The 26,707-nt window shown below is 42.5% G+C and overlaps 1 protein-coding gene across 11 annotated transcripts in view; it reads right to left on the bottom strand.

Moving 5' to 3' along the window:
• The window catches only part of LOC111967592 (prominin-1-A-like), a 118,951-nt gene that overhangs the window by 71,423 nt on the left and 20,821 nt on the right, over window positions 1-26,707 (bottom strand). For 7 of the 11 annotated variants that reach the window (XM_023992737.2, XM_023992738.2, XM_023992739.2 and 4 more), the window contains exons 2-4: window positions 13,697-13,755; window positions 13,013-13,039; window positions 4,261-4,466 (exon numbers count right to left, since the gene is read on the bottom strand). In XM_023992737.2, coding sequence (XP_023848505.1) covers window positions 4,261-4,466; window positions 13,013-13,039; window positions 13,697-13,755 — 292 coding nt within the window. Of the gene's footprint in view, window positions 1-4,260; window positions 4,467-6,722; window positions 7,061-13,012; window positions 13,040-13,696; window positions 13,756-26,707 lie in introns of those variants that run through there. The other 4 variants (XM_023992740.2, XM_023992741.2, XM_023992745.1 and 1 more) reach the window with 2 other exon arrangements.

The raw sequence follows: 26,707 nt of genomic DNA, 5'->3' as shown, positions 1-26,707 counted from the left end.
ACTTACTGCAAACCATATAGGTCTAGCATGTCGTGATACTGATTATTCTACTGTGGTCCAAACATAATCAGTAGTCCCCATCCATCTTTTGAAGAATTGTATTTATTTGTTTTTTAGTATCTTGCATCAATCAGAGAATAAATGTATTCATTCAAAAACATTAGAAAGTCATGTGGTGGCTGGGACTGACATTTACAAAGTGATTAAGAATGTATGGTGAAGACTTGACTGTGCTGCTCTATTTCAAGCCTGAGCTAAATATGAAATGGATGAGAGAGTACAGAGAGGACAAGCTGTCTTATCTTCCCTATCCTCTAGCATCTTTACCTCGACTGCAGTCAGTGCACCTGTCTGTCTGGTCAGATGTGTGACTTTAGACGAGACATTCAGCTCACTGTCCCTTCAAATATTTTATATCTAAAAGTGTTGTTTTTTCCGAGGGGTTCTGAACCAGTCGAACCTCATATCAGTGACACAACTAAAGGCAAATAGGACATACCTTAAAAAACACGATTTCATGCTACACCAGCTTTTCAAAGACATCTTTGGCATACCAACCTACAATACGTGTACAAAACATTAAGAACACATTCCCCTTTGCCCTCAGAACACCCTGGAAGAACCAGTGACTCGGTCAATAAAAAAGTAGTCAGATGAAGCAGATGCTAAGCTACAGGACTGTTTTGCTAGCACAGACTGGAATAGGTTCTGGGATTCTTCCGATGGCATACAACAGCTCATCAGGCATTGGCTTCATCAATAAGTGCATCGATGACGTCGTCCCCAGTGACCGTACGTGCATACCTCAACCAGAAGCCATGGATTACAGGCAACATCCGCACTGAGCTAAAGGCTGCCGCTTTCAAGGAGCAGAACTCTAACCCGGAAGCTTGCAAGAAATCCTGCTATTCCCTGCGACAAACCATCAAACAGGCAAAGCGTCAATACAGGACTAAGATTGAATGGTACTACACCGGCTCCGAAGCTCATCGGATGTGGCAGGGCTTGCAAACCATTACAGATTACAAAGGGAAGCACAGCTGAAAGCTGCCCAGTGACATGAGCCTACGAGACAAGCTAAACTACTTATACGCTCGCTTTGAGGCAAATAACACTGAAACATGCATGAGAGCACCAGCTGTTCTGGACGACTGTGTGATCACGCTCTCCGCAGCCGATGTAAGTAAGACCTTTAAACAGGTCAACATTTACCAGGCCGCAGGGCCAGACGGATTACCAGGACGTGTCAAGCGAGCATGCGTTGACCAACTGGCAAGTGTCTTCACTGACATTATCAACCTCTCCCTGTCCGAGTCTGTAATAGCAACATGTTTTAAGCAGACCACCATAGTCCCTGTGCCCAAGAACACCAAGGTAACCTGCCTAAATAACTTCTGACCTGTAGCACTCACGTCTGTAGCCATGAAGTTCTTTGAAATGCTGGTCATAGCTCACATCAATACCATTATCCCAGAAACCCTAGACCCACTCCAATTTGCATACCGCCCTAACAGATCCACAGATGATTCAACCTCTATTGCACTCCACATGGCCCTTTCCCACCTGGACAAAAGGAACACCTATGTGAGAATGCTATTCATTGACTACAGCTCAGCGTTCAACACCATAGTGTCCTCAAAGCTCATCAATAAGCTAAGAACCCTGGGACTAAACACCTCCCTCTGCAACAGCATCCTGGACTTCCTGACGGGCCCCCCCCCAGGTGGTAGGGGAAGTAACACATCCGCCATGCTGATCCTCAACACAGGGGCCCCTCGGGCTGTGTGCTCAGTCCCCTCCTGTACTCCCTGTTCACTCATGACTGTATGGCAAGGCACGACTCCAACACCATCATTAAGTTTGCCGATGACACAACAGTGGTAGGACTGATCACCGACAACGACAAGACAGCCTATAGGGAGGAGGTCAGAGACCTGGTCGTGTGGTACCAGGACAACAACCTCTCCCTCAACGTGATCAAGAAAAAGGAGATGATTGTGGACTACAGGAAAAGGAGGACCGGGGACGCCCCCATTCTCATCGACGGGGCTGTAGTGGAGCAGGTTGAGAGCTTCAAGTTCCTTGGTGTCCACATTCCCAAGAAACTAACATGGGGACATTAAAGACAGTCGTGAAGAGGGCACAACAAAACCTATTCCCCCTCAGGAAACTGAAAAGGTTTGGCATGGGGCCTCAGATCCTCAAAATGTTCTACAGCATCACCATCGAGAGCATCCTGACAGGTTGCATCACTGCCTGGTATGGCAACTGCTCGGCCTCCGACAGACGGTAGTGCGTACGGCCCAGTACATCACTGGGGCCAAGCTTCCTGCCATTCAGGACCTCTATACCAGGCGGTGTCAGAGGAAGGCCCTAAACATTTTCAAAGACTCCAGCCACCCTAGTCACAGACTGTTCTCTCTGCTCCCGCATGGTAAGAGGTACCGGAGCACCACGTCTAGGTCCAAGAGGCTTCTAAACAGCTTCTACCCCCAAGCCATAAGACTCCTGAACAGCTAATCAAATGGCTACCCGGACTATTTGCATTGCCCCCCCCCCCCACACACTCTTTTACGAGCTACTCTCTGTTATTATCTATGCATAGTCACTTTAATAACTCTACCAACATGTACATATTACCTCAATTACCTAGACTAACCGGTACGCCCGCACATTGACTCTGTACCGGTACCTCCTGTATATAGTCTCGCTATTTTTATTTTACTGCTGCTCTTTATCTACTTGTTATCTACTTGTTTTTAAACTGCATTGTTGGTTAGGGTCCTGTAAGTAAGCATTTCACTGTAAGGTCTACACCTGTTGTATTCGGCGCATGTGACTAATACAATTAGATTTGATTTGATTTGAATGGCAGACATACACAATCCATGTCTCAGTCTCAAGGCGTAAATATCCTTCTTTAACCTGTCTCCTCCCCTTCATCTACACTGATTGAAGTGGATTTAACAAGTGACATCGATAAGGGATCAGAGCTCTCACCTGGATTCACCTGGTCAGGCTATGTCATGGAAGGAGCAGGTGTTCTTAATGTTTTGTACACTCAGCGTATACTCCACACCTGAAAGCCTCATAGGCCTACACCTTCAAATAAGCATTTCACATTCAATCAAACAGTTCTTGGAAATAATGTAAAATACACCACCCCTGTCCTTTTTTATGCCTCATCCTCGCTCTCCCTCTCTAGTAATATTCCTGCAAGCCTTACACAAATCAAAACTCTTCTTGGAAATACCACCCCCCTGTCCTCAATGTAAAACATCCCTCAGCTCGAGAGACAGTGTCCTCCTTCCTGTGCCCAGTGTAATTGCTTCATTAGAATCGGCGAGGAGTCTTTGTCTGGTGGCCCGGGGAGATTTAATACGGGCTCTGGGTGGTTTTTCTCTCTCAGACACTTGTCTCTGGGCAGCTAGGATTCCACTCTGGAATTTCTAATCATGCCCGCACTCTCTCTCTCCAATAAAGCCGTAAAGTCAAGAACATCAAACAGAGAAAAGAAGCCTGGTGAATCCTCTCTCCTCCACCGTAGAGCCAGAGGCAAGCCACAGATACTGTCTGTATTGTTTCCATATTTGGCTATTTCTACTGCCTAGGCAATAATGTGCTGCAAGTACATTTGGCCGTTTGTTTCTCACAATCACCACTGGATATCTCATGTTCTGAGGTTTTTAAGGTGATGCAAGCCACTAGGTGATGTACTGTGTTCGCAAAAGCTTGTGAGGGAGAGCACTGAAGCAGGAAATGCACAAATGAGGTCAAAAGACTGTTGAGAATGAGACTGAGTGAGAACGAGTAAAAATGTGTAGTATATCTCCATGTAAAATGTCAAACTCTACCTTGCTTATAAATGCAGCAGTGGGCCTTTTGAGGAAGATTTCCAGGGGGTCTCTTGATGTAAGCCATTATTAATATAAGCCATGATTAATGTGTGGTATTATAGTGTTACATTTACAGCACTGAGGTAGACCAGGTGGCTTCAAACCTTCTAGAGCAGCCTTCAAAGTTACCCAGTGTTTTTCCTAGATTATAATCCAGACGAGGCACAAAATACCCCCTAAAACAACACCCAGGGCCTGTTTAAATAACATTTTCAATTTAAACCCATTGAAGTCAAATACTTTTCAGCAGAAGGGGAATAGAACTAAGTGAACCCTCCTCGCCTATACAAAGGCAGGGGAAACGCTTTGAGTTGACTGCCGCCAGTGATGCATGGCGTGAAGATATCAACGCATGTGGACTCACGTGATGACGAGCGAGGTGGCGAAGAGCAGTGTGGTGAGCAGGCCCCGTTGGCAGTCTGCGTTCTTCCGTTGGCGCTGGTGCATCTCGCCGCCACAGTTGTCGCAGCAGCGGCACAGGCAGAAGAAGAGGCCGACCAGGGGCAGCAGGACAGCGAAGAGCAGGCCGAGCACGGCGCACACCACGAAACCTGTCTCGTAGTAGATGGCCTGGAGAGAAAAGGAGGAGTGGAGGGGGAGAGAGGGGGATGAGGGGAGAGGGGGAAGGAGAGAGAGGGAGTGAGGAGAGGGGTAGAAGTAGAGAGGGAGGAGTAGATGAGTCTAGAATGATGATGAGAGGCCACAGGTGGCATTGACAACACTTTACATGACTGCTAAGATGAACGTTTTTTGAATCTATATTAATTAACACAGTACATAGAACTCCGTAGCCTTGTTTGACAGTTTTTGCAATTTGGCTACAAAGCTGGACAACAGCGACGGCTGTGGAGATGTTATCCTCAAAATCAATGCCAAATGTGTGACGTGTCAAGCCAGTGGACACAGCACAGTGATGCCATTTGACGTAATTTCTGCGTCAGTGTGATTTGGATACTATTACATTCTATGCAGCAAACATGCAAATGATAGCAGGAATAATGCCATAAACAATGTCAAATCAATAGAAACATAAATTGAATTACATTTAGCATCAAAACAGCTTTAAATGAGGGCAGATCAACACAAAGGACACGCATTTAATCCAAAATAAAAAGGAGACAGAAATCTTTAGTTCAATAGGTACAATTTGTCTAAGGAATTTGGGACAAATTCTAGTGAAGGGGAAACTAAGAATTAGTGCTACTAATGCTACTTCAGAAGTAGCAATGCTTCTTCGGTTAGCTAGGGGTGGGTTAGCTAAGTGAGATGGGATAGGGGTAATGACCATATGTGACCTCATTCATGAAACTAGGCGTATGTCGCAAGTCACGATTTCACAGGAGAGCCGTTTGAACCTAAAAAATATTTTTTTATCAAAATGCGTTTTTTTTGGCAGAAATACCTTCTAGAACATGTGAACTTTCATGTGCCTTAATAACAAACCTGTATGCCATCTGTAAATACGAAGAAAACTGTTAAGTTACGAGTCTTGTTGGTTAAGCCAGAGAAAAAGTGGGGCAACCTTCCTACTAGCCATGATTGGCTGAGATAATGAGTGGGCTGGAGTTCGGATTGGTCTGCCATATTGAAGGCTTCTGTCTATTTGTGCTCGTCAATCTGTGTTGGTAATCCTGTCGAGCGCGGCTTTTTAAAAATTGTATTGTGTAGTGGAGCTGTTTAAGTGTTGCTCTCCACTATGTGGAGGATCAAGTTTTGAAATCAGTGGAATTAGAGTATGATAGCTAAAGAGATGGAGAAAAAACCTGTCTCAGGATTACATCTTCAAACTAAGGGCAACTGTGGTATGGCATTCCTGACAGGGAGACGCGTCCATCATGCATGATGATGTATACAGGTAAGATAGTCTAGCGTTAGCTAGCTACATTTTCAGATATTTCACGTGTCTAATTTTGACAGAAAGTGGTTTCATTTCAAGCTAAAGTGAACTGTTAGCTAGCTAGCTAACGTTAGCTGGCTGGCTCCCTAGCTGACGTCATTATTTGTTTCCCAGTTTGCTTTTCTAGTTAGAGCCTAATGTTAGCTAGCTAACATTGGACCTGGTTGGTTAGCTCCCAGCACTGTGGTATTGTTGGCACTTTGTTCATTGTTGTTTAACTAGCTAACGTTAGCTGGCTGGCTCATTAGCTAACGTTACGTGATGTGTGGGATCTTAAACGCTGTTTACCTAGCTAGGTTCATTGTTTACCTAGCCAGCTAGCTATATGTCTTAAGCTAAAGTGTACTGTTAGCTAGCTAGCTAACGTTAGCTGACTGGCTCCCTAGCGGACGTTATTATTCCTTTCCCGGAGCTGTTTGCTTTTCTAGTTAGAGCCTAATGTTAGGCATTGTTGGCACTTTGTTCATTGTTGTTTAACTAGCTAACGTTAGCTGGCTGGCTCGTTAGCTAACGTTACGTGACGTGTGTACAACACCCGTTGAATATTGCTGGTGTCAGTAAACATCTGCAAAAATGCATAATGAAATTGTTACCAGCTGAGCTGGTTAGGCTGTTTTCATGTAATCGGGAGGTAAACAAATCATCGGCCAGAGCGTCAAGTGTGCCCTCCGAGAGCGAAACGAGATGGGTGGGGTTAAAGCTTAAGAGGGTGTGAACGATGCTGAATGGGTGTAGACAAAGAAGAGCTCTTCACTAAATACCAAAACATTCAAAGGCGATTTTCTCAAAAGTGAGTTTACAATTTGATCAACTTTCATAGCAGAATTACTTTTCCATTGTTCCTCAAATGCAGTGTATGATATACCATTTTGTAGCTCTGAGTCTCTACTTTAATCCAATGTAAAAAACATAATTTCACATTTTGCTACATGAGACCGAATCCAGGTGGTGAGTCACATATAGGCTTGAGCACATGGGCCGAACTTGAGAGCACTCAAATGATCCTGTTGGTTATTGTGAACACTGTCTCCCATCTCCCCTTGTTATGTAAGGCTGCCGTCCCACTGATCTCCTCCTATGTCAACTGAAGTAAGCTAGGGCTTTGAAAATTGGAAAAATCAATAGGGATCTGTAGTTCCTGCACCGTATGTAACTTGTCACAATGATGTTCAATGGGTTGCTTCGTTATGAAAGGATCAAAGGGGCCGCTATCAAAACGTCTGAATGACTTGGCCTCTTCTCATGGCTTTCCCTACTGATTCACTCTAATCTTAATATTTTTAAAGGGCAACTGCACTTCCTGATTTGGTTTATTAAGAAATGCTAGTGGCCAACACTGAAATCAAACGCGAGTTGGTTTTGGGGTGTGGTTTGATGTGGGTGTCTCTTGTGTGTGTTCACAGGTGGGAAGTGTTAGCCAGATTATTCTACCAATTAGCTTCAGATAGGCGACTGAGGCAAAGTTGGTTTGACTTTGGATAGCCAATCTCCGGGGCTTGTTAGACACAATGTAAATTAGACAATATTTTCATGTAGCACAACTTTTAGTTTTCTCATTAAATGCTTTCAATATTTGTTCCCGTATACGGGTTGAAAATGGCAAATTTAGACACTAATAGGCATCTAAATTGGAACATAGTGGCTGTACAGTAACCTGCTAAACATGACATTAGAGCTCTGGCTGTGCGCTTCTCAGTGCTGTATGGGTTTTGACTGACAGACGTTCAGAACTTGAGCACTGCGCGCAACAAGAAGTTCCCCCTCCCCCCATCTCTACCGATAATCTGTGCAATTTGAGCAAATGTTTTGTTGTCTGAGTGAGGGAAGTGCTGTTAATGAAGATGACTCAATGTACTGTACTTTGAAAGATGAGATTATAATAAGGATTATAATAAATACCGCATTGATGTCATACAAGTATGCCAAACACGTCATATTACCAAATCATAAAAGTCATGTCATATACAGTGTCAACGTTTATGATCACTATGTTTGATGTACAGTTACAAGATGACATGGCGTCATACCCTGGCTTGTTCTGAACAGAATGAGCCTATGTTTGTTTATTGTGAAGAAAATGTGCCATGGCACACACACCTGAATGCACTCATGTCTCCATTCTATGCCCACCAAAATCAACATCCGTTTCTCTGAATTGCCTTGTAAAAGCCTAACACTGTAAGATCATATTTTATAACTTAGCTAGTCATTGTTGGCAATAGAACAAGCTTTCAAATCATGCCCACCTGAACCAGATTGGGATTGATAATGGACAGTTTTTGGATTGCGAAAACAGCAACAGTAATTGTGTGATGGCGGGGATGCAGAGTTGTGTTCCAAAGTAAACAACTATAGGTGTCTTTGCTCTAGTTCATCAACGGCACAGCTAGGAGAGCTCAAAAAAAGTACCTCATAGTTGGAGACACTTCTTTGAGTCATAAAAGTGCATTGAAATTGCTTACGAACTGTGCAAGCTTTGGAGAGGTGTGTGGCCACTTGGAGACACCAGTTAGTCCTCTCACTCAAACCCTTGTAATTGTTTTGTCTTATCTTGCATCTACCCCACATTTGACATGAATAATCTTATCATGTTACAGAATGTAAAATCTATTTTTAGATGTTATCAACAAATGCGGTGAAAAGTAAAAATTTTACGTGTAAAATGCACGTAAAATAAACTGTGTAATGTTTGGACTCAGTCTTGTGTCAGGTGAACTGTTGTGTACAGTCGTGGCCAGAGGTTTTGAGAATGACACAAATAATAATTTCCACAACGTTTGCTGCTTCAGTGTCTTTAGATATTTTTGTCAGATGTTACTATGGAATACTGAAGTATAATTACAAGCATTTCATAAGTATCAAAGGCTTTTATTGACAATTACATGAAGTTGATGCAAAGAGTCAATATTTTCAGTGTTGACCCTTCTTTTTCAAGACCTCTGCAATGCTGTCAATTAACTTCTGGGCCACATCCTGACTGATGGGAGCCCATTCTTGCATAATCAATGCTTGGAGTTTGTCAGAATTTGTTCTCAATGGGATTAAGGTCTGGGGAGTTTCCTGGACATGGACCCAAAATATTGATGTTTTGTTCCCCGAGCCACTTAGTTATCACTTTTGGTGCTCCATCATGCTGGAAAAGGCATTGTTCGTCACCAAACGGTTCCTAGATGGTTGGAAGAAGTTGCTCTCGGAGGATGTGTTGGTACCATTCTTTATTCATGGCTGTGTTCTTAGGCAAAATTGTGAGTGAGCCCACTCCCTTGGCTGAGAAGCAACCCCACACATGAATGGTCTCAGGATTCTTTACTGTTGGCATGACACAGGACTGATGGTAGCGCTCACTTTGTCTTCTCCGGACAAGCTTTTTTCCGGATGCCCCAAACAATCAGAGAAAATGACTTTACCCCAGTCCTCAGCAGTCCAATCCCTGTACCTTTTGCAGAATATCAGTCTGTCACTGATGTTTTTCCTAGAGAGAAGTGGCTTCTTTGCTGCCCTTCTTGACACCAGGCCATCCTCCAAAAGTCTTTGCCTCACTGTGCGTGCAGATGCACTCACACCTGCCTGCTGCCATTCCTGAGCAAGCTCTGTACTGGTGGTGCCCCGATCCCGCAGCTGAATCAACTTTAGGAGACGGTCCTGGCGCTTGCTGGAATTTCTTGGGCGCCCTTAAGCATTCTTCACAACAATTGAACCGCTCTCCTTGAAGTTCTTGATGATCCGATAAATGGTTGATTTAGGTGCTGTAACGGCTTTCCTCCATCTCTTCATCCGAAGAGGAGTAGCAAGGATTGGACCAAAGTGCAGCGCGGCTAGTGTTCAACATGTTTAATAAAGAACAAGTGAAACACTACAAACAACATACAAAATAACAAATGTGCAAAAACCGAGACAGACCTATCTGGTGCAGACAATCACAGAGACAGGAAACAAACACCCACAAAATCCCGACACAAAACAAGCCTCCTATACAAAACAACAGAAAACAGGTCAGGAACGTGACAGGTGCAATGATGACGGCACGTGTTTCCTTGCAGGTAACCATATTTGACAGAGGAAGAACAATGATTCCAAGCACGACCCTCCTTTTGAAGCTTCCAGTCTGTTATTCGAACTCAATCAGCATGACAGAGTGATCTCCAGCTTTGTCCTCGTCAACCCTCACACCTGTGTTAACGAGAGAATCACTGACATGATGTCAGCTGGTCCTTTTGTGACAGGGCTGAAATGTAGTGGAAATGGGTATTTTGGGATTCAGTTCATTTGCATGGCAAAGAGGGACATTGCAATTAATTGCAATTCATCTGATCACTCTTCATAACATTCTGGAGTATATGCAAATTGGCATCATACAAACTGATGCAGCAGACTTTGTGAAAATTAATACTTGTGTCATTCTCAAAACATTTGGCCATGACAGTACTCACCTTCGGTCTAATAATTTTCCCATTATCTCCAAACTGTTCCATTTCAATTGCTACCATGGTTATACATATTTTTGGGATATTTCTTCTGTATTAAACATTTCAATTGAACTCTACCCATATAGGCAAATTCGCCACGTGGTTTACACCTGACTTGAAAATGGAGTTGCGAGAAAAGAAATAAGCAATTGCACTTGTTTGATAGAACCGGTGTTGCGTCAGTAACCTCCATTAGCCACTAGATGCGGTTATAATGAACAGATTGGTTTCTGTTTTCTTCCTACAAATGTGGCTCTATTCTTTGAACGGTTTAAGCCCACAAAAAATATTACGACCCCGTCACTGAAAGATAACAATCTCAGCAACACGTATGTGTCTTCTGTTTCCCTCAAGCCGCACAGGACTCATTAGACCAGAGTGAACAAGACCAGGCACTAAAATCAGACTGGTGGGAAAAGAACATCGTCAATTATGATGTTCTTTTCTACACAGAATATAATAACAAATTATTGCCTGATGATCTTCTGAAATTCCCAATAACTTTCTGATGCATTTCAGTCACTTCAAACCATACTTCCTTCAGATTGAAATTCTGTCAAAAGTACTCTCAGACTGATTTGTAATAGACTGTCATAGCCCCAATTAAAAAAGTAAACATTCGGCTTTGATTACATCCCCTTTTTTTTTTTACATGGTGGATCGCATTTATTTTTTATTTTTATCTAAATGGGTCGCTGATCCAAAAAAGTTGGGGTACCCCTGGGTGAACATATTGTCCCATGTACATTGTGTAATTTACCGATGGTCCCTAACTAGCCCCATAGGGATATCCAAAGTCAACCCAAATTTACCATGGGCATTACGATTGGGTCGCGTGTAGCTGCACCCTGAATTGATAATGACTTGTGTGCTGCCAGATGTGGGCATGTGGGCAGGGTTGAAACAAACCCAACCTTCATTTACACTGTGATGCAGTCACGGCCACAAGTTTCACAAAATTCCAAAATGATCCTAATTACATTTTGTAGTCAATTTTGACAGTAGAATAAATGTTTTTCTGACTCATATCAAATGCCACATAGGGTGTTTTCTAAATGAGAAGTTGTATTTTTAGTGGCAGTTGCTTGCTGCTTTGCCATTTAGCGCTTGGGCTCAAATCTATTCGGAACTTTTTCCACCTCTTCTCCTTTCCTCTTCTGCTAATTTCGAAATCTTTGGGGACAGTTTCTAAATCTCCAGCTGCTCAGTTAATCCAACTTCCAAAGCCACTATTTGGCTGAGTAAGGCTCACTGGGTATCAGTCAGGTAGTTCCTGGAGGCTATGGATAAAGAAAAATCCTGTCTTACCTAAAGCCCCCTTCGCCCTGGCTTCTTTTTCTCCACATTATCAGACGTGGTAAATCTCAGAGCTGGAGGGAATGTGTGACTTTTACTATAATGAACGAAGCAGCCACGTCTGACCAGCTCTGACGGTTTGGCCTCATCATTTGCCCATGGACGGTTTTGTTTGTCTTTGTTGAGGGTTCTGCACGTCCACTACAGTCGCATTTAGATGGATTTTTCTGTCAAATGCTTCCCACGGCTGTTTGAACTGGGTGGCAACTGGCAAGGGCACTTTGTGTAACTCAACGCTATGTGATCTGATTCATTTTCAAGGTTAAGATCCCAGGTGGGCCGTCCGCTACTCGCTTGCTACTGGCATTTGTCCAATTAGGGATGAAAACACACACACAGCCATTCTCTCAGTGCATAACAAGGAGAGAAAAAGTGACTTAGACAAATGTTCTCTCCAGAATAACTGTCCGATTGCGAGAGAGTGTATCACAGGATGGTAATGGTAGCAGTAAACTGTCATCTCTGTCCGATCCTTAACAACAACTCTTTACATGGTTAAACCGGCGCTCTAAAGACTGCCCTTGACATAATGGTAAGAGATATGATGATAAGCGTCACCTAACCTCTCCAGTCTCCAGCAGGTTCGCCTACCGCATGGGAATGTGATATATGAGGGTCTTTATGGACTAGGACTGTACTGAATATGGGGTGGAGGGGGGTCAGTGTCTTAGGAATTAACTGGAGTTCTGGCCACATCAGCACATCTAGGGCTCAAGTGAGGCTCGGCATGGCAATGGTTTGACTGGCTGTCTGGGAGAGACGAGGGAAAAACACACTGCGGAGGATTCAGGAAACTACACGGCCTGACTGAATGGTTGCCATCGAAATCCCTGGTCCGAAACAAATCTGACTCTTTAGGAAATTGCTCGTACACAGATATGAATTGTGCCTGTTATTGTATGACTGGCATGATCATATTAATGAAGGCACTTAACATGGTATAGTACAAACCCATATAAACCCATTGGGTATACAGTGACTGTCATATAACTTTGAATGGATTTCCAATGATGAACATAACCAAAGGTAGTTTCCAAGACCCCCAGCCCAGCTGGCAAAATTTGTCATGGGAAGTGCCAAGTAATGACATCATTTTCTAATTGAAATCTGTTTTTCTGGTTGAAGAGATGCCAGATAACCACATCACAATCAGTTAAAGAGGTATTAGTCTAGTATGCTAAAAAGACGTGTGAACAAAATGTCCTTTTGCCACAAGTGTACAACCTGACGTTAATCGTTGCAAAGTCTGACGTCATTGCAACCAGTTTTGCCCGCTGGGTCAGTTCAACAGATGGGAGAGCTAAAGGGATGCTAGATGGGTGAGGGGTAGGTGGGGAAGGACATGGCCCATACAGGTGAATGAAGGTAAAGGTAGCTAGGTAGTGTGCAGACTTTACCTGGAGCGTCAGAACAATGTTCTCTGGCTGAGGGTTGCCAAGTCAGATGAAGAAGGCATGCAGAAGACAAAGCCAACACAGAGTCAAAGAAAGGGCAAAGCCATACAAACCAAATAATGAAGCAGAAAATCAAACTTAAAATTGACATGCATATCCAGACATTTGCACACAGACAAAGAGCACCGATAGACTTCAATATATTGTACACTCCATCTTTGAAGTCGTTTCAACGTTTTGGCACGCCATTGACTGTGGGGGCTTCAAAACAGTTTAATCCTGATTAATAAATAAATCATTAAAGTTCTGTCTGGAAACTTTCTAACACTTTTCTTCTGAAGATTCAGGAGAAACCTAGATCTTCAAAAGAAAACAAGTTGTTAATTAAAGCTATTTATTAGACAAAAACACAACTGATTTCTCCCTCTGTTTGTTTTCATACACAGTGCCAGAGGCAATTACTGTTTTTCCAGTGTACTAACACAAAGGACGGCCATACCTTGGCTTCCACAAGCAATTAACACATTGCTATAGAACAGAAAGGGCGGTGCCAATTTCGCAACATCTGAAATATGCGTAATTTTCGTATTATAAGAAAAACTGTGACACTAATGTGAAATCATAACAACGTATAAACAACCACAGGCAAACATAAAACAGAGTGTGTGTACACAAACACACACTTACCTTCTGATACTCCGACTGAATGGCTCCAAATTTATCCTTGGCGACTTTGATGACGAGATCTGAAACAACATGGAGGAAACAGACACAGCGTGAAGCCCTATTGTCACAGCTCAGCACTGGCATAGTTGGTAACGCAACATCATGTTCCCCCCATAAGTACAGTACAGAAACGTTTACAACACAACCCCCTGAGGACCACCTTCACCCTCTAAATTGTACAGTAGTAAATGATATATCATATCCATAGGGGTTCAGCCAAAAAGATACAAAATAATAGTGTTCTATTTAATTATGTGTGTTCAGCAAAGCTATCCACTGATCTAGAAAACAAAAGGCTATTGCATCTTGACTAGCGGTGGATGAAACCTTATAGTAAGTGTAGAAATCCACTTTTACTATGGACATGTTGAAGTAAAAATGTATTGTGCAGGTCAAATCTAAACACCTAACAAAGCTATAAAAAAATATATAAAAAACATACGAAAGCTGTTCAGATTACGAAGCAAAAAAATCCAAAAGAACCCTTCAGTTCAATGTGAGGACAACATAGCCACTGATGTTATTTTGTTAGGAGTCAAACTGACATGAGGCGGAATCAAAGTCATGGGGTGAAAGGGTCAAGCACCACGCTTTCGTGAAGTGAAAGGGTCAAGCATCACGCTTTCGTGAAGTGAAAGGGTCAAGCACAACGCTTTCGTGAAGTGAAAGGGTCAAGCACCACACTTTCCGCGGACGTCATATTACTGAGACACACTGCTGAGGACAAAAATACTGCGACAACATTCTCCAAGATTGCCTCTCCTCCAACCCACTCGATGCCCTCTCTATGTGGCATATTGGGGGCATGAGCTTGATAGAGCATGGAGTGGGGTACTCTTCCCACAGCTATTTGACCTGCAGCGGGGTTGTTCATTTCTCACAAATGATGACAGCGTAGAGCAATGCTTCTCAGAGGCTTAAAGCGCACTGGAATGAGATGGAAAAAGAAAGACAAGGGGCTTTCCTTTGCTGCAATGCAGGGTTTTTATCACAGGCAGAAATGGACAAAAATGCTAATAAAGACACGCTAAGGAAGGGAGGGAATCGTTGACAGGCACTTTTTTAGCAAAGATGGGCCATCTATTATTCAAAGGATGGGCTGTGTTTTAAGAGAGGAGGTCGCTTCGGGCTTCTCTTTCACCCAATTATTCTTGCTTTTATGAAGATCTGAGTGGCAAACTAACACGTGTTCCATGGAAAACCTACTTCATTGTCTTTGTCTTGACATTAAATTGTGTTGAAATTAGGACGTGTTCGCATATGATTGGCGCGTACATCCCTGTCCTTTCCAGAAAATAGTCATTAGTAAAAATTATTTTGACACATTGCTCACGTTTCCCCCACTGGTTTCCCCCCAGGGTTGAAAAGTGAATCTAAGAAAGACCTCTGGTTTCACTTTTCTGACCGTTCAATTTGACATTGAATCGACCACTGTCAATATCCCCTCACATTCTGATAAAGGGGGAAATCCATTAACCAGGTCAGTGGGTTTGCTCATCAGAAGATAACTTACACGCTGACCAAACCGGCCGCGTTGCGAGTGTTGCAAAACAAAATTACAGACGTTTTTCCATTTTAGAGCTTTATGCGATGCAAGTCTCGCCTCTCCCATCTACTGATTGGTTTTTACGAACATATACCCTCGTGGGTGACTGAAAGATGAACGAGGTCCACACTCCACTCCAGTTCACTTCACTCCAGTTGCACCTTAAAGTCGGTTGCCAACCGCCATATCAAATCCACAGAAAAAGAAAGATGAACGAGGAGAGATTAAGAAAATTAACAAAAACTAACTAGGTTTCCCCTTTTTATCTTTAGATTAATTGTCGGAGTAGGGAACACACAATTTTGTATGACTCAAAATGGGTAAAAATTCTAAAAAGATCCAGCTAAAAAAAGGACCATATGCATTTCAGGTAAAACAACCCAATGTTTACCTCCCTGGACAAATTAGCTAGGAATGTTATTAATATAGTTGGTTCACAGTTGATTTTGGTATCTTAACCTGCGTGTCATGAATGTGTCTGGTGGGGTAGACAGAGCCGGTTTGGTCAGCCTGTTACAGATACCTTCTGTGTAATCACATTAGCTAGCTACCTACAGTACATATCAGGGTAGAGGGGCTGGCCTGCATAGCAAGCAGCAGCAGCTTAAAAGTAGTAATCTTATGGAGAAAAAAATGAATCTTAAAATATATATTTTTTTATATACTTTTTTTTTTTGGATTCATGTGAAATATAAAAAGAAATTGGCCAAATAAGGTATTTCAAAAACATTTTAAATACATTCCAACATATACTACAGAATGTATATAGAAATGTATGTAACATGAAACTCACAATATATGTTAAATGCATTGGGAGAAGTATTTAATGTATTTAAAAATACATTCTGAAATAAATTAAACAATATTTTCACATGTATTTATCAATATATTTAGAAAATAAATGTTAAAATGCATTTGGAAATGTTTTGTGAAATATATTACATTTGATTGTATTTGTAAGAAATGCAGTATATGTTTACATAAAATGTATGGCTAATAAAACACATTTGGCAAATCATATTGTAATGAAATGGTGACTGTCTTAACAATGGAGCTCTTTAGTATCACATGCATTGGATGTCAGTCTCATTAAGACTGTAGTACTGGCAGTGTACAAGCTCAAACTTCATTGACAGAGTACCACATAGCACATGAACTGGGATGACACTTTTGCCCATGGGTGGCAAAAAGAAAGCTAACCCAAGGCCACAACTCCAACAAGCCATGCCTCCAGATCCTCTAATAGGCTGCAATATACAGTGCATTCGGTTAGAATTCAGACACGTTGACATTTTCCAATTTATTTTACGCTACAGCCTTATTCTAAATTGATTAAATGTTTCCCCCCCATCAAACTACACACAATACACCATAATGACAAATGAAAGAAATAAAAATGAAATAAATCATTCTCTCTACTATTATTCTGACATTTCACATTCTTAAAATAAAGTGGTGATCCTAACTGACCTAAGACAGAGAATTCTTACTAGGACTAAATGTCAGGAATTGTGAAAAACTGAGTTTAAATGTATTTGGCTAAGGTGTATGTATGTAAACTTCTGACTTCAACTGTACATGATGAGATTATTATGGATAACGGCGAGATTATTTTATTTGTCAAACGGCAGCCGAGCATTGATCATCATGTCACCAGAATAAGACCCTCAATATTTATTGGAAAGGAACATCAAGCCAATCACAGTGCACTTTCACCACCTTGTGCTTTCCTGAGTCATTGCGTGACTCCAAGTTTACTTCGATATAACGGTTATTATATAAATATTTGTGCATAAAGGTGTTTCCACTGCCATATCTAGCATAATTAATTTTACAGACACAAAAATATCCCACCATGTCAAACGGACAAATTGTCTCTCAGCATTTATTCATTTGTAGCGGCATTTCCTGTTTCCATCAGCCCGGTCGTGACTTTTTCCATGCATCAGGTAATTCATCCGCATGAAATGGTTTGATGGTTAACCTGGGTATTGATCAATACGTAATGGGTAATTTAAGTGCCGCCCGAGTAGCGCAGCAGTCTAAGACACTCGATCCCAGGCTGTGTCACAGCCTGCAACAACCAGGAGACTCATGAGACGGTGCACAATTGGCCCAGCGTCATCCGGGTTAGGGGAGGGTTTGGCCGGTCGGGATGTCCTTGTCCCATCGTACGCTAGCGACTCCTTGTGGCGGGCCGGGGCGCATGCATGCTGACTTCGGTAGCCAGTTGTACGTTGTTTCCTCCGACACATTGGTGCAGCAGGCGTTAACTGTCATAACAGTTTACGCCTGTCACTCCAAATGAACGCTGCCATTATCTGCCACACGGATTGCTACTAGCTACCTACAGTCGACATGATTTGACTGAAAATCTGAGTCAAGTGTTACTATTATCCCTGTGCTTCATTGAAACTCATGCTGTGTGGAGAAGAGGAGGCAAGCAATGAACAAAGGTGAGATTACTATTATGTTCACACAATTAATTCCAATTAGCATGTGTACACCCATGTCAGCTGCCGTGCTGCTAGCTGATTTGCTAATGGGATTAGCCCGAGGAGACTCTCTCACGCTAATGGAGAGAAACTGGCCTGCGACCTTTACCTCACTAACAGTGTTGTTAAGCGAATGAGACACAGGGCCATCTGTCCCAACTATGTGACAGTTCTTAATTTATTTCCTGTTCCACTTTGTGTGATGGACAATAGCCTCTTTTGGCAATCCACACAGAGACAGGCAGGTATTGGAGGGCCTTGTATGAGATTCTCTTGTCTTCATTTTGAGCTAATAATATTGTACTGGTCTGCTCTGTACTTAATACTGAGTTGGAGTTTAATTTTAGGATGTAAACCCCTTGTGTAACAATAGTTGTTTTTTTGGTCAGTCAAAGATGGCGGGTGGGTGAGAGAAGAGTGAGAGAGAGACTTCACTTCAAAGCTGGAAAGCCTCACGGCATAGGTAACACATTCTGCAGCTAGTGTTGACAGTGGTAGTGACAACCTCAAACTGACCACTCAGAAGTGATACAGTCTGCCCCGACCTCCCACTGAACCCAAAAAGAGTTAGACGCTTTGTAAACGCAAAAACGTAAACTCACAGCACATGGTACCGCAGCTGTTTGAAAAGCTTACATCTACATTGGAATTGTTATGTCTGGTTAAATATCCCAAAGCAACATAATTTTAAAAAAAATACAATAATTAGGTATAATCGGGTTTTATTTCATTCATGCTTATAATAAGCCAAAGCAAAAATTGTCGGCAAGCTAGTTCACTGACCTAAAACGCTGCTCGTGTGTCAGTACCTGCACTCACCATAATCTGACTCATGACGACATCAAATTGTGCCCGACTTACTGTGACAACAATTATAAAGGCTGAAATGTAGATGACATGCAGTCGTAATATTCAGGGTAAAGCATAGCCGAGAGAAGAGATCCAATGGGTTTTGGAGTCAGAGGGAGATATAGTGATAGTAGGGCTTTAGAAACAGACACACAATGGAGGTCAGACGTTTGCTGTGCTATCACCCTCCTATTCTGCCAGCCCTAAACCCAGCTGACATGGTTTGAATATGGTGCATGAATTCCCATTCCTCAGGCGGATGTAAACAGTCCCTTAGGCCCAGTGGTAAACAAAAGAGCCGTGTCTCTTACTGTGTGACTCCAAGAGGTAGTAGAGCAAGGGGGGGGGGGGGGGGGGGTTAAATTACATAACAAGACAGGTAGGACTCAATGCCAGTGGGAGACTAGATACTGTAACAGTACGGTAGGGTTCCCCATCCACTACTTCTGTACTAGCCTGGGCAGCTACTAGTGATCTTTATGGATGGATCTCCACTATAGTCTGGGCTTGATCCACACAAGTCCCCTGGCGAACGGTTCGTACATAAAACATTCTCCATTCAGGCTGGATTTCATGGCGAGAAGGCAAAAAAAACAAAGGAAAATATGGCTACTTTCATTGTGAAACACCATTTTCCAACACCATGCTAGTGTGGCTAATGCCTAGGAATGTTAGCCTTCTCGCCATTAAATCTAGTTAAGGAGGAAATCGAAGCCTTTTCCAGCCTGAGTGGAGAATGTTTTATGTAAGACCCGGGTCACCAGGGGACACGAGTGTATTACCGGCTGTGCACATCAAGCCCAGACGACAGTGGAGATCCATAAAGTGGCTGCCCAAGCTACTTCTCTGCCGGGCTAAACTCGGAACTCAATGTGCTTCTGATTCATCTGATGGCTGACACCTACTCTGGATCTGATATCACCTGACTCGAGACAGGGGTTGCTCCTTTTGATTTCAAAAGATCTGAAGGAATATAATAAATCAGTGATGGGAAAACACAGCAACGCAGGTCTCTTTTGAGAGCAAGATGATACCCAACTCTATGGTATTCACGTAATAGTGTAAGCCCAAGCAATGTTTTCTACACAAACAAATGTTCTGAAATCTCATCCGAACACTCAGGTGCGTTTCACAGTTTGTTCCATGTACTGGAAAACTTCCTTTGCTGTCTCCCAGAGGACTTAAGACTGCTTTGATGTGACAAGGCGGAGGAGGTATTTGGACAACCTGTTGTGTCTTTGAGATGGATGGGATCCCCTGTGGGTATCGACCTCACTATTTTCAGAGGCGAAGGAAAATGTTTTACGGAGGCATAGATTAGAAGCACCTGTACAAAGGCAAACATTCCAGTGAATTACTCGCCTGATGACTAACCTTTCCTTCGACCTGAGGACGAGGCATCTAGGAGAGGTTTATGAATGTGTAGGTCTGAGGAGTGAATGAGTGAGTGTATGTGAGTGCGCTTGTGTATCGGGAGGCACTAATGACGAGCAGCTCTGGAAGGAGAGAAAGAAAAGAGAGTGCGAGAGAGATATGGACGTGGATGGGATCCAAGCTCGGGCTCAGTGAATAGAATCGTCTAATCCTCCTCCATCAATGGCAGCGCAGCTCACATTTGCCTCTGATTAGGTTTCCCACCCACGCCACTTCTCTCCGTCTCCGTAACTCTATCTGTGGTAGCGTGGGGGAGCCAGCTAGCATCTCACCACCTCCGAGCCTGAGTGGTGGATTTTACCGCAGCAGCATCTATATTCTCTATACCAGCCTTTGAGTGGAGATAAAGAAGAAAAACCTTGCTTGATAAATATTTCATTGGAGTTTTCCCAGAGGTAGCCCATTTTGCTTAGGACGGGTGTGCAGCATCAACTGATTAGATAGATACCCACTGGGCACAGAAGTCAGTTCAACGTCTAGTTTTGATTTACATTTGGTTGAGTTGTCGACTAACGTGAATTCAACATGAAATTAATAAACAAATTCACCATGTCATTGGACTTAAAAAGAAATGCCTTTACTTTGAGGGCTTTTTGCAAATCCAATTCGTTTCCACGTTGATTCAACGTCACTACATAGATTTTGGGGTTTAAATGACATGGAAACCATGTTGATTCAACCAGTTTTGCCCAGTAGGTAGGCTCTTACGAACAAAGAGCTCCTATAGGTTTCTACTGCATCCATATCTTTGCCTGTGTTAAACAGGATATCCTGCCTGCAGCACACCCTGCAAGAAAGTAGCAAGTGGGCAACCTCAGGGGTTGAGTTACCTGGGCTAATTCAAGTTCAAGTTTATTACTTTTCCTAAGAGGAAAAGAGGAAACAGAACTGATGAATGGGTGAGATTTTCATATACTGCCCATCATTGACAGATTTATATGGAAGTACTTCCATATATACTTTGAGAACAGGCTACCTTCAGAAGAGTCTTGTGAGGCATGTGGGCGTCCTAGAGCAAAACAACCGACATGTAGGCCTATGTGTCCGTGAGAGTCTCACCTTTCGATGGTGGGTGAAATCAGTATGTAGCCCAAACTGTTTGGACAGATTGGAGGTTGTCAGATTGGCGGTACCGACTTCAGACAAGTTCCATGACACTTGTGGGGATCGTAGAGTAAAACGGAGAACACAATCGTGTCCGTAAGAGTCTCATCTTTCCATAAAGGGGTCATATTAGTTTGTAGTTGGATGCTACAGACATTTTCTTGGGATGTCTCCTTGTCTGACAAACACCGCTGTAGCTCTGCCACCTACCGCAGATGCGGAAGGCCAACATTGGCAGATGTTTTATTTTAAATGTAACCTTTATTTAACAAGACAAGTCAGTTAAGAACAAATTCTTATTTACAATGACGGCCTACCCCTGTCAAACCGGGACGACGCTGGGCCAATTGTGCGCCACCCTATGGGACTCCCAATCACAGCCGGATGTGATGCAGCCTGGATTCGAGCCAGGTACTGCAGTGACGACTCTTGCGCTGAGATGCAGTGTCTTAGACCACTGCGCCACTCGGGAGCCCAATGGATGCAGTGGATTGAGACGCAGCCCATCCCAAAACGATAACTCTTGCTTAAACATAAATATTTTTGTATTATGCTAATTGAATTTCCATGGGGGCACGAACATTTAATCTAGGGATTAACCAGATACTGTCTAATGCAGGGGTGGGCAACTACAGTCCTCAAGGGCCTGAATGGTGTCACACTTTTTCTCCATCCCTAGCAAACACAGCTGATTAATCAAATTGCATTCTAAACTGAAGATCATGATTAGGTGATTATTGGAGTCAGGTGTGTTAGCTGGGGCTGGGGAAAAACTGTGACACCAATCAGGCTCTCGAGGATTGGAATTGCCCACCCCTGGTCTAATGGTACCAATAGAGGATGACTATGCCATCTAAACTATACAACTTTTTGTTGTATACATACCGGATAGGTGCAGTGAAATGTGTTGTTTTACAGGGTCAGCTATACTACTACGGCACCCCTGGAGCAAATTAGGGTTAAGTGCCTTGCTCAAGGACACACCGCAGGTTTTTCACCTTGACAGCTCGGGTAATCAAACCAGCAACCTTTCGATTTCTTGCCCAATGCTCCAACCACTACGCTACCTCCCGCCCTACATCTCTCCAAACACCCACAGTGTGATGCTAATCCTCAGTCTTAGCCCCCTGGGTGTCCATGTAAAACAAGAGTGATTAGCACAGCACTTTAATTGATTTGAGTGAACGTCTAAGCCCACTCACTGGGGCACACAATACATGTACCCAGTTCAGTGGCGCATTAATCATCTCTAAAGATGATCTGAATCTGAAGGGAGCCTAGGTTGGTGATACAAAGAATGACGTAAACACTCATTCCTAATCAGTCTTTCTCATTTGAATGAACTGTAATAACCATGGGGAGTGTCCACAAAATTGACTCCGAATATCACCCAACTGTGAACCATAAGGTGAGTGAACCTTGTAATTATGCACTTTGGGATGCAAGGCACTGGATCGACACAGTATTATCTTCATCATCATGATCACTGCTGTAGGATATTTTGAGGGATTTTCCTATAGCAGTATTTTTTATGCCATTGAAATCCTTGGGCGGGACAGTGTATGGTTTTAATTTTTTTCGGGATGGAAAAGTGCTTTCAGTGTACACTTAAACGACTAAAACCAGACAGAGTATGTACAAAAGATAATGGACTTTTTAAAAAGTATTTTTAAAATATTATGATCTTTGAGAACTAACATTCACCGAAATAAAAGCTAATAAAAGCTAAAAACAATGATTTTGCGTAATGTGTATAATTGCAGGAAATTGGCTTAAAAATGCAAACATTTCTCTACACCGCCGCCTCTAAAATATTCTCTTAAATTCAACCAAGCCGACGGGCAGACCGCACCCCCTGTCACACCCCTTCCATGCCCCCTGCCACGCCTACCACCTAAACCCCTTTAAGATCCAGAAGAAACCCCGTATAGTCTAAATTATAATGAGGAGAGTAGCAAAAATGAAAGTGAAACACATTCTGTGGTAGTTTCTGCAGTCCAAAATGTTATACGATTCCTATACAACCTAGTATTAGCGCAGCATGCCATTTTTTATTTTATAACTGTGCAAGACCCGGGCCTTGGCCACCAAAATGAGGTGATAATCCAAAATCTGTTATTCTGTAGCTGCTCAACTGAGCAGAGTATAACTGAAGAGGCAGGAGCCCGACACAGATATAAAAAATAAAAAAAATGCATCGCTTCATCAATGTCTCAGAGAAGCGTACCCAGGTAAAGTGTGTGAGAGGTAGGGAGAGAAAGAGAGAGGGACATATTGTGTGTGTCTGTTTGGGAGAGAAAGAGACTGTTAAGTCAAGCCCCATGCACTCATTCTTCCATCACTCGCATTTACCCATGAAGGCACTGTGACTGATGAGACCTTGGGTTGGAATGAAAAATACTAATCAACGGGCAAAAGAAAAAAGCCAGTGGCACCGTCAAAATTCGAATATCACCCCAGCTTAAACCTTCTCACCCGTATAGGGGGACATCCATATAACAGGCTTACTGGTGGAAACGGTATAAAAACTGCATATTTTTGAGATACATTTCCAAGGTATTGTTCAATTCACTCGACCCCTCCCTGCTTGTAAAGGCAGAGTAGAATGCAATGTGATTTTCTGTGTCAGGGATTGCATTGACAAACTTCTGCGTTTTCCCCAACAAAGCTACTGTATCTGTGGAAAAGCAGAGCCCAGTTCAGTGAAGTAAGCACAACCTGACGAGTGTTGAATGGGGATCATCTTGGCAGGGACTGTCACAAAATGGGATTTTATTTGAAGTCTGGTATAACGATGTCACTTCATCTTCCTCTGAGGAAATGGAGATATAGTCTGTGAAATTAAATATTATCGAAATTTGGTCACTAATAGATGGGTTAGCGAACAACTTCACGAAAACGGTGAGCACGCTTCAAAGATGCAGAAGGCCATGTGTTGTTGTGATTCTGGATTGCTATATAGCTAGCAACAATGGCAAGAAGCTGCCATGTTGGGAATCATGGCGGCTCGTTTGAGCTAATTTTATCTTGTTCTTGATACCATGCCTTGTTTTGAGGTGTTGACTAGAGGTCGACCGATTAATCGGAATGGCCGATTTAATTAGGGCCGATTTCAAGTTTTCATAACAATCGGAAATCGGTATTTTTGGACACCGATATTTTTTTACACCTTTATTTAACTAGGCAAGTCAGTTAAGAACACATTCTTATTTTCAATGACGGTGGGTTAACTGCCTTGTTCAGGGGCAGAACGACAGATTTTTACCTTGTCAGCTCGGGGATTCGTTTTTGCAACCTTCCGGTTACCAGTCCAACGCTCTAACCACCTGCCTTACATTGCACTCCACGATGAGCCTGTGTGGCAGGCTGACTACCTGTTACGCAGCAAGAAGCCAAGGTAAGTTGCTAGCTAGCATTAAACTTATCTTATAAAAAACAATCAATCTTAACATAATTACTAGTTAACTACACATGGTTGATGATATTACTAGTTTATCTAGCGTGTCCTGCGTTGCATATAATCGATGCGGTGCCTGTTAATTTCTCATCGAATCACAGCCTACTTCGCCAAACTGGTGATGATTTAGCACTGTCGTTGCACCAAACCTAACCATAAACATCAATGCCTTTCTTTAAAATCAATACACAAGTATATCTTTTTTAAACCTGCATATTTAGTTAATATTGCCTGCTAACATTGTGAAATTGTGTCACTTCTCTTGCGTTCCGTGCAAGCAGTCAGGGTATATGCAGCAGTTTGGGCCGCCTGGCTCGTTGCGAACTGTGTGAAGTTAATTTATTCCTAACAAAGACCAGAATTAATTTGCCAGAATTGTACATAATTATGATATAACATTGAAGGTTGTACAACGTAACAGCAATATTTAGACTTAGGGATGCCACCCGTTAGATAAAATATGGAACGGTTCCGTATTTCACTGAAAGAATAAACGTTTTGTTTTCGAAATGATAGTTTCCGGATTCGACCATATTAATGACCAAAGGCTCGTATTTATGTGTGTTATTATGTTATAATTAAGTCTATGATTTGATATTTGATAGAGCAGTCTGACTGAGCGATGGTAGGCAGCAGCAGGCTCGTAAGCATTCATACAAACAGCACTTTCGTGCGTTTGCATGCAGCTCTTCGCTGTGCTTCAAGCATTGAGCTGTTTATGACTTCAAGCCTATCAACTCCTGAGATTAGGCCGGTGTAACCGATGTGAAATGGCTAGCTAGTTAGCGGGGTGCGCGCTAATAGCGTTTAATTCGGTGACGTCACTCGCTCTGAGACTTGGAGTAGTTGTTCCCCTTGCTCTGCAAAGGCCGCGGCTTTTGTGGAGCGATGTGTAACGCTGCTTCAAGGGTGGCTGTTGTCGATGTGTCCCTGGTTCGAGCCCAGGTAGGAGCGAGGAGAGGGACGGAAGCTATACTGTTACACTGGCAATACTAAAGTGCCTATAAGAACATCCAATAGTCAAAGGTATATGAAATACAAATGGTATAGAGAGAGATAGTCCTATAATTTCTATTATAACTACAACCTAAAACTTCTTACCTGGGAATATTGAAGCCTCATGTTAAAAAGAACCACCAGCTTTCATATGTTCTCATGTTCTGAGCAAGGAACTTAAACGTTAGCTTTTTTACATGGCACATATTGCACTTTTACTTTCTTCTTCAAAACTTTGTTTTTGCATTATTTAAACCAAATTGAACATGTTTCATTATTTATTTGAGGCTAAATTGATTTTATTGATGTATTATATTAAGTTAAAATAAGTGTTCATTCAGTATTGTTGTAATTGTCATTATTAAAATATATTTTTTTAAATCGGACGATTAATCGGTATCGGCTTTTTTTGGTCCTCCAATAATCGGTATCGGCGTTGAAAAATCATAATCGGTCGACCTCTAGTTTTGACTATTTTGACTAAATTCACTAGCTTCCTAACCAACAACTGTAACAATGCATTTCAGAGACTGTGCTCATTTTGCAAATGTATTTATGTTTTCAATAAACATTGGAGACGAATGTTGTCAACAATCTTAGCCAATTACCCTAAAGCTGAGCACTTGTCGGTTTTGTTGCAAACCCGTCTATTGTGCATTAATGAAATAATACATAAAAGGCTATATACAGTATTACATTTTTAATTAGCCTACAACATAAACATTTATAAACGCATAGGTAATCCTGCAGTAGTAAATACTGATGGTTTACGTGGTGGTTATGAGCTATGAATTCCATTCGTTTTTCAACAGGACAATGATCCAAAAGACACCTCCAGGATGTACAAGGGCTATTTGACCCCGAAGGAGAGTGATGGAGTGCTGCATCAGATGACCTGACTTCCAAATGATAGACATCCTAAGAGCAAACCAGATGGGATGGCGTATCGCTGCAGAATGCTGTGGTAGCCATACTGGTTAAGTGTGCCTTGAATTCTAAATAAATCACAGACAGTGTCACCAGCAAAACACCCCCACACCATCACACCTCCTCCTCCATGCTTCACGTTTGGAACCACACATGCAGAGATC

This window comes from Salvelinus sp. IW2-2015, linkage group LG8 (assembly GCF_002910315.2).
Source record: "Salvelinus sp. IW2-2015 linkage group LG8, ASM291031v2, whole genome shotgun sequence".
In the NCBI taxonomy this organism is placed as follows: Eukaryota; Metazoa; Chordata; class Actinopteri; order Salmoniformes; family Salmonidae; genus Salvelinus; species Salvelinus sp. IW2-2015.
Note: the sequence above shows the minus strand (reverse complement) of the source record. Positions and strands in the feature narration are given on the sequence as shown.